We start from the raw sequence: 11,222 nt of genomic DNA, 5'->3' as shown, positions 1-11,222 counted from the left end.
TTGCGCCCCCTCGGCCTGCTCGTCTCGCCTCTACACACTTCCTTGGCCTCGAATGGGCGGGCGCGTTCCGGCCTCCCCCCTTGGCACCACGTCACGACAGTTGACCGCGCAGCCACGACGACTTCTAGCACTCTGCCATGGCGACGAAGCCTCTTCCGGCTCGCTCAGACACGCAGCTTCGGCCGCGCAAGAACAAGCCGACGAGTCGAATCGAGATAACGCTACGCTCCAAGCCGCGCGATTACGTCCCCGGCAGCGGCCCGCCGCTCCAGGGCATATGCCTCCCCTACATTGTCGAGGCATTCTGCTGCCCTCGCCGGGCCCGGCTGCCGACGGCAAGCCGCTGTCGAAAAGCATGACGAACGTTGTCGGATGGCACGACCTTCTCGCTGCCCGGCACCTGGTCCCTGCCATGAAGATCCTCGACTACGTTTCGCCGCGAGCCCTCAAGGAATGGGAGTCCAACATGGAGGCAGAGCTCGACGGGGACCGTAAGAAGCTGGCCCACGAAAAGCACGCGGGCGGCGAAGTAGGGCTGACCGCCCGCCCACACCGGCATTGAGTCGGCTGCCGTTGCTGAGCCCGGATGTGGGACCCCCGACGCGTATCAGAATGGGCGCAATGAGCCTAGGCGTCTACGTCGCACAGGACCAGGCTGGAAGGCTTTGACGGGCTTTCCAACGACGAGGGCGGAATCCCCTCTATGCAGATAGCTCGCGAGGCCCGCTGGTACATGGCCGACGACTTCGAAGTCGACGTTGTTGATGATGGCAAGCAGTCTGCGCTTGAATCGGAATGGGGCACTTGGGGGCTTGGCGCCATTGCGGTCAATGGCACGTTTAGAGGAGCGCATTAGCCAGCCTCGGCCCTGACGAGTCGACCCGCGCCACCTCAATTCGTCTTCTCCGGTACACAAACGCCCACGGGCTCTTGAAGTTGAATATCAAGCCTACCCAGGGCCATGCCGTGTAGAGTCACCCGCCCCGCCCGGGAGACTTCACTCGCGACCAGTTCTGATGACGACGGGGAGCATGCGTGGGTGGTCAAGCGACTCGAGAACATGGCTGTCTACGACGTCGAGGGACGCGGGCTGGTGCGCTACCTTCAGATGCGATGGGAAGGCAACTGGCCTCCGGATCGGAATCCGACATGGGAGTCGGAAGAGAACATTCCGTCAAAGATGGTGCGCAACTTTTGCAAGCAAGGCAAAAAGAGAAAAGGGGCCACTGCCGGTCATACAAGGACGCCCCGAGCACTCAATATGTCCTGGGCGCTGACATTCACTACAAGCCGGTCAGCGAAGCCTTGCCAACAAGGTTACCGACGATACATTAGGGTCGAACCATGGTGAAGATGGCGCCGATGACGATGTGCGCGACGCCGGCGTGACGTCAGCCTTCGGCCAAGAGGGCGACGACGAGGGTGAGCCGTTTATCATTGAAGAGGAACAGGTCCGTCCGGCCAAGGCGGCAAGGGCAATGAATGGACTGCTAACGCCGGCCTTGGGTTCCAGGCAGCGGCGTTCTCACCTGGCTTTCCAGTGGGACTTGCTCTTCTCGACGCCGACTGTCATTCGGGCCGTATCGTCGTTGCTTATGGGAGCCCGCTTCTTGTGAGCTGCCAAACGCGTTTCTGCAGCCACTCATTTTGGGAGCCAGGAGTTAGGTTACAGAACTGCGAGACCACACATATACCGGTATATGCAGCCATACAGAAGGGTCACAAGAGCTCCGAAACCTGCTGATTCGTGTGTCTATCCTCTGCAGCCTTTCGGGCAAGCTCCGCTACAACCTTACCATCTTCAACGCTTGGGGTAGGCTCTGGGGTGAGCAGGCGACTGGCGGGTCGTTTGTCCTTGTCGTTGGCATGCTGTGCAGCTGTATCAGAGTGTGCAATGTCGGCCATGTAAGTATCAGCAGGTCACTGCGGCGAATTGATCACTATCGAGTTAAGGCGTTGTCAATTTTGGCCGCTCTGATAGAAGAAGGACTTGCGCCCGAAAATGGCAGGTTGGTAACCTCGGCACATGACCCCAGAGAGCATGAGCCGGAGAGGGAGCGTGAGCCGGAGAGGGAGCGTGAGACGGAGAGGGAGCGTGAGACGGAGAGGGAGCGTGAGACGGAGAGGGAGCGTGAGACGGAGAGGGAACGTAAAGTGAAGGGACGTACCTTTAGGCGGGCACATGTAACTAACGGTGACGAAAAGCGTCTATCTCGACCTCATAGGCGTCAAGAACCTCCTGCGCAGTTTTACACAGCGCCATGCAGAGCTCGGTAGCACTCAGGCGCACATCGGCTGGCCTGTTAAACGTTCGTTCTTATCACCAACGGCGGCCAACGGCTGATGCGCAGTAAGTACGAAGTTACCACTAACCGCTAAGCGCCGGCTCGCAAGGCGCCGGTAACGACGACACGCGGTTGTCAGTAATCGCTCGGCTGCGAGTTTCTGTCAACCAGGGGCCGCCAGTAACCTACGGGCGTCGGTTGTCGGTACCTCAAAGGGACTGGTAACCTCCGGGCGCTTAGCCATACGCTGCTAGTAACACCCATGAGCGAGGTGCCAGTAATCGTTGTGGAGCAGGGTTCGGTCACCAGTAACTAGTGTGACGTTGGGCGTCTAGTTACTAGTAACAGGAGACCGGTCCCCCATGGGGCCCGCCAATGCCTTTTGGGAACGAGCTTGCATGTTTCTAGTAACCGCTCGGGCGCTCCATCCACTGAAAAAAAGCCACCAACAATAAGGGGCTGTCACGGACCTGAGCGCCAAGGGGGTCACGCGCGCCATCACGTGACATCGCTACTTTTGTCCTTCGCGCGATGAAGCCACATTATGTCTTTCTCTTGCTTCCTTGCGCTACGTCTTGTATCTAGAACCGACGTATTCTGCTTCTTCAACAAAACCTTGTCTTGGAGAACATTACTCAGCTTGATCTCGATACGAAACCCTCACAGGGGCCATGGAGAGTGCTAGGACTGGGGCCAAGGAAATTTTAGAGCCTCGCATAATTAACACCTATAGGCGTAGTCGTATTCTGAAGTGAAGAGGAGAAAGCCAGGCTACTATTTTTGCAAACTTCATTCCGTAGACATGTTACATAGGAATTCGGTTTACGCCATCCACCTTCTATAGAGTAGGATACTGTCGATGGACTGTTATTCTGGTACTCGTGAGGTAGGGGAGCACAAGAAGGGATAAAGATGCATGATCTAGCTAGAAAGAAGCGGCCACAGGGCCCTATTTATGCCGTAGTCAGAGGGACCCTCAGGTGACTTACATAGGCACCAAACTGGCCCCATACGTGAGGTCTTTATGGGTCCCCGATACATGGTCTCATAATGATCCTTCAGGTGGCCCTCCCTTGATCCTTCAGGTGACCTACTAACAGCGGTGCCTATACTAGCCAACAGATACTGCCTGCTTCTCTGATGCCATATACGGACTAGGTTAAGTTTCTAGCTAAGACTTGAAGGAAATTTTATAACGGTTGAAGATGTCGTACTTGTGAACCTTAGCTAAATGACTCTGAAAGCTGTTCATGTCGCCAAAGGAAATATTTTTCAATTTGCAATTTGGCTCTGGACACGTTACAGACCGCACGTCGAGGCCTTGTAGATGCTGGGAGACGAGATGATCTCTTGCTCTGTAGGCAGAAAAATACTTGTAAGACCTTTTGGTCCGAGGCGCCGTCTCATCCCAAAAACACATAAAGCACTGGTCCCTGCCACATGTTTTCGGAAAGTCGACTGCAACGTCTTTGACTACCATCTTTGGCGGGCGAGACTCGATTTTCCTTCCTAGCGTAACCATCGCGTGTGTCGTATAGAGCCGGTGTTTCAATCTCGTCTCGTCATCGAGTTCCGTCGTATTGGCGCAAATAAGTTCGGCTAAAAGTCTTCTTTCTTCCAAGCTGTAGGATTGCTGAGGTTGCCAAGATCCTGGCTTCAAGTCTAGGAAAGAGTGGCTCTCGTCCTTGAGTTGGGCATTGATCTCTATGGTATGGATTGCATCGAAGAACTCGTCTCTTGTGTTGACTTTGGCCAGTTTCCGTAGGTACGACCTTGTCGATCGCACTTTGTTCTCTACGGTGCGATACATCTCGAACAGCCGTGTGCCAGCTTCCTCGGCCTCCTTGATTGTTCCTGACTCGCGACGGACCTCCTTACTGAGAGAATCGCGAAGACCGATGAGACTGACAAGCGTGGGATTCGTCTTAATCTTCCTTAGCTCGATGGCACTGGCGTCGGTTGGTGCCCTGGGATCAGCATGCCGGCTCATGTGGCCGGCCGCTTTTAACAATGCCTTATTTGAGGGGCGTCCCAGGAACGCCGCTACCGTGTCACACTGAACTCTCTGATTGATGTAGGCTTGGTAAGTCGCCGCGTTGATGTGGCACATGACTTGCTGTAGTTGTGCTTGCGTTGCGGTGCCTAGAAAGGTCAGCGAATGAAGCCACACACTGACCTGATTACGTACTTTCAACCGCTTCTCCTGACCCTCGGCGAATGCAGTACGGATTCAGGATCTGCATGAAGCCTGTTACGAGCCCCAGTCTCTGCAAATAGTAGAGATAGGTATGGTAACGGAGCGCTTCGGTTTTAGACGTGCGGACTGCTCCATCGTTCGTTGATACAGCTTGCCGAAATATCGGTATGTCTCTCATGCCCTTCCGCCAACGAAACTCCAAAGAGTGTCGTGGGGATGGGACTCTGATTCGATAGAAGTCGTCCACTTTCTGGATGTTCGCTTCGAATGCTTGGTCGAGAAGTGCAAGGGCCAAAAGATGAAGCACAGCATCAAACAACAAGTCGTCGACCTCGTAGAAGATGAAGGTTTTTCTGGGAACCCGGTGTGAGCCAGGGTCAGTACAAGTGCTGAGGAGTCACTCACGGGTTTTCTCTTCGTTCCCATCCTTTTGTGTACCTAAGCGTCACCTCCATAGCTGGAAGATCCCTTCCTCCCTCCGGGTTTTTGAGGAGGAGCAGCTGGACATCCCTGTAGCAAATTGTCTTGAAATCATCATCTTTTGGGTCAAATTCATCCGCACAGTCCACCTGAGTCGCTTCATCTTCACAGCCGAAGTAGTGGTCGTTGACGGCGTTCTTGTCGAGTCGCTTGTAGGCGAGTACTCTGGGCCGTGTGGCTGTATACGCTTGGAGCAAAACCAGGAAGGCTAACTGTATGCGCTGGCGCTCATCAGGGAAAACTGAAGTGTCATGGACCCAATGATGATGCTGCACAAGATACACGTCGTCGACGCCCATTACGGGCTTCTCGTTCACCGACGTGTCGAGCTTGTAACGAATAGTTAAATACCCGTTGATATACTATCGAGCAGTGAGCTAATCGTGCAACACATAAACTTCCACGATTGAGACAAAACTCACGTCATTGATCTCTTCGTTCGCCTGCTTGCTGAAATCAGCTCCAACAGACTTCCGGTACACCTGGAAAAAAATTCTTTTGTAGGCATGCACAGTGCTTCTCTTGCGAATCCTTCGATGCGAGTCGAGCATCCACTCCAAAAATGTCATGATATCTTCCTTTGTCGATTCTGCAAGATGATCAAGCGGATCGACTGACAGGTGTACGCAGTGTCTAGTCTCATTAGCCTGCTGCTTGAATACAACAGAAAAGGTGGCTCACCTTGTCCATTTCTGTTTCACTCCATGCATGTTGACTTTCGTTGTCTCGGCGTGCCGCTTTTTGACAGCCCTGTGGACAGGCTCTTCACTGCAGTGAGGTTATTCGAACTGGTTCAATTGGTTATATCTTGTGTAACTAGGGAAACGTGTCCCATACAAACTGTGTGCAAAGACCTTCCTCCCTGTGTCTCACCTCTTACTCGCACGTGACTAGCGCGGTCGATTAGTTATACGTGCGCGATCGGTGCCTAGTGCACAGGTGGATCCAACACTGGAACCTCTTTCTAAATCGATGATCGCGCACTAATCAATCCACCAAAACACACCAAACACAGCGAATTAAGATGAGATAGGAAAAACACGAACAAGAACACCAACAAACTCCTACCACGATGCATCACTATGTTGGATAGTGTGCTCTGACTGTAGCTCTCCTCCCCACACTGGGTGTGTTCTGCCACACGCCATCATGGGCCGCATTTCGAGCGCCGGATGCGCTAGCTGATTCCATCGGTCCCACGTTGGAATATGGACACGAGGATCTCCTCGTTAATGTGAATGGAATAAAAGAACGACGGTAAAGCAGAAGAAGGAACGAAAAACCGATTAAATCTCGTCGAGAATTGTTGTGTTATTGCGATGAACGAATCCTTCCACCCTCACGTTTAGCTGATTGTCGCTAATAAACTGCGTGAGGGCGCTGTTTGGTGATGCCTTCGTCATAGCATCGGCAGGGTTATCTGCGCCGTTGACCCAACGGATTTCCGCAATATCCCTTGATTCATATGCCTGCCTCAGCGCCATGATATCTATCATGAGTCGCTTCTCTGTTGTGGTGCCAAGTTTGACGAGGCACTCATAGAGGCTATATGAATCTGTGCAAATGACGAGCGGGATTTGCTTCAGATCAAGGCGTTGTGCGATCGTATTGACCGTTTGCTTGATCACAAATGCGAGATCGAAGCCCGATGTCAATCCATAGATCTCTGATGCAAGAACGCTTCGAGTAACGCGCTTGCATTTAGTTGAGCTCAATGAAGAATGTTTCCGCGGATGGAAAATGAATCGGTTGATTGCGCGGTCTCATTGGCGATGATAATCACAAAGCCGATTTGAGAGCTTAAATCCTTATTGTTGGCGAATGATCCATCGGTGAACACAAAGATCTTCGCGCTCTCGAGATCGATGGGTATGTAACATAGGCCACGGTCGGGATTGTTGATCTGCCATTCAATCCGCTTGTTCAAAGCCTTGAAGTCGGTATTAACGGGCTCTTGGGCTTGTGCCGCAACGGAACAATCGTATGTTGCTTCGGGTTGGCAAATCGAAGCGATATATGCCCCCGGCGCGTTGAGCAGCATAATCCTGATGCCTACTTGATGCCTGAAGATTGATCTCCTCGAGGTTTTGGGCTTGGCCCTTCTGCCTGACGATGACACAGCCATTTTGTATGGTCAGGCGGCTGCCGTTAAAGTCGCAGATGGAACCTTCTTGGAGAATCTCTTTTGGCTTGGCCTTAAAGCAGAGTTCTTTCTCCTCGATCTTGAGAAATGCATCTGTGCCAACAATGAATGTGTCATCCGTTTGCAAGGCCGCGATGCCAAACAGGTCCTTGTCGGCGATGTTGTTTGCCGTGATCAGAAGGCACGGGTCAAACGAAGAGGTTTCCATATTAAGCTTGCGGCAGTGATGGTCGTGATATGTGTTGAACCAGTGGGCTCCTGCCTCTGCGATGCCATATAGCGGCTTCACGATTCGCAGGATTGTTCCTCTGGATATCTTCTTTTGAGTTCTTGAGGAAGGGCTGCAAGGATGACACGGGCCAGCTTGGTCTGGGATTGTGTGTATGCCATCGTGATGTCTCTGATCATGATGAACATATCCCGTGTGCAGAGAAACGGTGCTAAGGCCAAGGCCACGCGTTGTGCGGGCCGGCTGATGGTAGGGGCTTGTGTGAGGATCCACGTTTCCCATCATCATTGTATCCTTGCACAACGAGGCGTGATTTCTCGTATGGCGTTGCAGTATTTCTTCCTTAACCTCTCTGACCATTCGTGATTTGAAGACACGATATCCACCATGTTTATTCGCATCGAATTCTTCGGGTACAATGACCCCAGCGGCGAGGAGGTTCGTGAGCTCGAGTGTGTCGGAAGCTTCAAATGGGAAACCGGTGCTTGTGATCTTTCCTTCAGCTCGTAGCCGCTTGGCTAGGCCGAGATGTTCCATTTCTTTTCGAACAAGAAACGCATTAGCTTCATGATGAACGATAAATTGAACGGGTGAGCAAACAATAGTGGATTCTGATGTGCCATTTTGTGCAGCATCCTTCCTAGGTCGGCCACGCCTGCGCGGCCTCTTTGGCTCAGGGTATTCGAAAGGTTTGGGTTGGTCTTCTGTGGTAGGAAGAGGAAGAGGTTGTTGAGTTGTGGGTGGAAGGGAAGAGGGTTTTGAAGAGGATGTTGTTGATCGGATTGTGTTGAGGAAGGAGTGATTGTTGTGTTGATGGGTCTGTGCGGCTAGGGCTAGGGTCGGGTTGCAACTGAGGAAGGAGCGATTCCGGGTGACGATAGTACGGTTGGACGCATGTACTGCGAAATTTCGCTGGTCCGTTGTCCAGGTCAACTGCGATTTCCGTATCCGTCACCTCGAGCACTTTATATGGGCCTTGCCATCCGTGCTTCTCGCGAAATACGCGAACTTCGCTTCCTAGCGCCAGGGATAGGGGCAGGCGCAACGCTGTATCAGGCCCATTACGCGTATTTAACGCGGTCTGAACCTTCCTCTGGGCGTTGATCTTCCTCAGCTCTGACATCGTTCGCCACACCGCCTTAGCTCTTGCCATTGCGGAAGGTGTAGGCGGCGAATCCATCGTCATTCGAGGCAGAGCACCGAAGACGAGGAGGGTTGGAACGAGGCCATCCGGACCGGCTGTGTCGTTGACAGCCTTGAAAGCCATTTGAAGGACTTGATCAGGGCTCACGGTATCCTTCAGCTCTGCCTTTAATATATCATATGCTCTTCGGACGGGCACATGATACTTCTCAACCTTCCCAACAGCCCAATGTGCTTCCACAGGCACCTGATGACACGTTATTCCCATCAATTTCGCTTCTGCTTGGAACTCGGCAGCAGCGAAATTCGTGCCTGCGTCATGAGTGATCACATCGGGTGGTCCAAGGTATGTATCCATCCAACATTGTTTCAACGCGAGCCACGTTTCCTTGGCCGTCATGTTGGATAGGAATCTCCTGCCTGATAGGCAGTGGCTTGATCAACAACATGGAGGACTGGTCTGCCACCCAATGTCATGACATCAACGATGACTTCGTAATTGAAGTCACAATCATCCTTCAAGCTGAACTTGAACCTTCGTGGCGGGTCGGATTTCATCTGACAGTAGTGGCAGAACTTCTTGATCATTTCCAGAGCTTCGATTTCCACATCATGGCCAGCCGAATTCAGCAGCTTGTGCAGCCGATACACGGATGGATGACCAAAACGCGTGTGGAGGCGCCGCAATTCAGCCTCCGTGAGATATGCCACTGATGCCTCTTGTTTCCGCAAGAAGAACCACGCGTGACCCCATCTTCGAATCACTGGAACGCTCACACCATTGCCAACGAGCTCGTTCGTGACGTTATTTAAATATACGCCGAGCCGATCCATATCAGCTAGGCATAGGAGGAATGGCGTTGGCACGTTGACTATATGAAAATCAACCTCTCCCACTGGTGTGTTCAAGGTGATCACGCCAAGTGGTGTTTCAATCTTCCTGCACCAAATCTAACTGGTTCGGGCTTGCGATCATCACGGAATTGGACTGGGGCATCTCTCGTTGGAGAGCACGCAGTTGTTCGATTCCTCCGTCGATATGCATGCCGCACCTGTGTCCGGCATGATTCCTTGGAACGAGTCTTGAGAGTAACGATCTAGTATGAATTGTGTGGGTTCGTCACTGTTGAATAACTTGATGCCTACTGGAGAGATCCGATGATGGAAAGCTTCGTTGGACAGAAGGTCGCAGCAGCGTAGAACGATTCATAAGGGTCAGAGGAGTCAGAATCATCGGATTCCTCGGTTCTCGAGTCATCCTGATCCTGTGATTCCCCTTCATAGTCAGCCAAGAACATAGCATACGAACGAGATTGACCGTGGAAGCTCTCTCTCGTAGATACTTCTCTTTGGCTGCTTTTCTCTCGTTTTCAGGATGTCTCGTTGAGAAACAACCTTCCTTGCCGCAAACGTAGCATTTCTTCTTCCAATTTGGCTGACGCCTTTGTGATTGACCTCTTGTTCCGCCGGAATTTCGCTGAAATTTGCGATCCACGAAGTGCTGATCATGTCCTCTATCCAGGTCTTGGGGATATTGGCCACTGGGTTGTTCAGATCGTTCATCTTGCATGGCAGATAGCGATGATCGAAGCTGTGATGCCAATCCCTCAAATGTAGGTGCGGGAGAGTATATCGCGAGTCGGAATTCAGGCACACCACGGCACGCCCTGAGCGTTGCATCGATCAGGCCACCTTCGCCGCCAGACTTATCCCGAGTGCTCTCCTACAGAGCCGCAATTTCGTAAGAAGGGCCTGGAGGACCTCGTCAGATGACTTACCGGGCATCTCAGCCCGAAGTCGGCTGAAGGTGAGGGTGCTCCAGTGGGTATGATACATCTTCTGGTTGATTTCGGTGTCAAAGTGCTCTTTCATCTTCTGATACATCTCAGCGAAGGTTAAATCAGTGCTGATTTCGTGTAGAAAGAAGGACTGAGCTTCCTTGGCCAGAATCGAAGGGAAAACACCATGGAATTTAGACGGAGGAATGTTTGCTTGACGGCACACGCTCATGAATTTCCGGATCTTGTCATCGAAGATATCGTATGGTTCGCCGGTATAGGCTAGTTTCTTGTCCCATATCTTAATGAATCTAATCGTGAGATCGGCCTCAACTTCCTCGTTCTCGAATCGAACAGGTGGAATGCTCGTGTATGCATCTCGGAAGTTGGTAGTCCGTACGGGAGCGTCTGCTGATACCGAGGGATTCGCGCCATTGATGCTGAGGCTCTTGCTGAGCGGGTTGATGGGTCTCAATGATCTGAGGGATTCCGGTTCCGCCGGTCGGGTAATAGTTGGCTGCTGGATTACTACCGGTGCCGGTGACGATATAGCCGCTTTAACAGTTCCTTGGAGCAGCTTCTGTTTCACCTTATATGCCACGGTGTTTTCAGCAACCTCTTGACCAAGCAACTCGTTCTCATCCCATTCAGGAAGTTCGTTACTTGTTAGAAGGCCACATAAAGCTCGAGAGATGCTAGAGTTGGCCTTGCCCATATAGATCCCTAATTCTGAGAAGCGTCCGGAGTCTTGATCTAAGGCGTGGGTTGATTAGTTCGAAGTCATCATAGCTCCATCCCGTGAAGTCGTTATACAGATCCCCAAGCAGGGCAATTCCGTGGTTACGTTTATCCACCGTGTATGTTGCCACACAGCCTAAGAAGAAGCTGTTGCGGTGGACAAGGAGGAGCTCTGGGTGATAGGTTCGTTGAGGAAATCCGCGTCGAAATGCCTGATCGGGAGTGAAGG

General features: G+C 52.2%; 2 protein-coding genes across 2 annotated transcripts; one reads left to right on the top strand and one right to left on the bottom strand.

The window, feature by feature from the left end:
- Positions 1–412: 412 nt before the first annotated feature.
- Positions 413–1,616, top strand: HRG_11257 (uncharacterized protein; the record flags this gene model as incomplete). Its single annotated transcript, XM_044869727.1, has 4 exons — positions 413–529; positions 632–826; positions 1,031–1,183; positions 1,299–1,616. The coding sequence occupies 4 exons, from the start codon at positions 413–415 to the stop codon at positions 1,614–1,616; spliced, it is 783 nt and encodes a 260-aa protein (XP_044715280.1).
- Positions 1,617–4,210: 2,594 nt separating this feature from the next.
- On the bottom strand, positions 4,211–5,672 carry HRG_11256 (FluG domain-containing protein; the record flags this gene model as incomplete). Its single annotated transcript, XM_044869726.1, has 6 exons — positions 4,211–4,252; positions 4,333–4,427; positions 4,474–4,835; positions 4,888–5,324; positions 5,385–5,595; positions 5,644–5,672. 6 exons carry the CDS (start codon positions 5,670–5,672, stop codon positions 4,211–4,213), a joined length of 1,176 nt encoding a protein of 391 aa, XP_044715279.1.
- Positions 5,673–11,222: the final 5,550 nt, after the last annotated feature.

The sequence above is a fragment of the Hirsutella rhossiliensis genome (genome assembly GCF_020360975.1).
Source record: "Hirsutella rhossiliensis strain HR02 chromosome Unknown scaffold00019, whole genome shotgun sequence".
In the NCBI taxonomy this organism is placed as follows: domain Eukaryota; kingdom Fungi; phylum Ascomycota; class Sordariomycetes; order Hypocreales; family Ophiocordycipitaceae; genus Hirsutella; species Hirsutella rhossiliensis.
The sequence above is the reverse complement of the archived record's forward strand: the minus strand, read 5'-3'. Positions and strand labels throughout refer to the sequence as shown.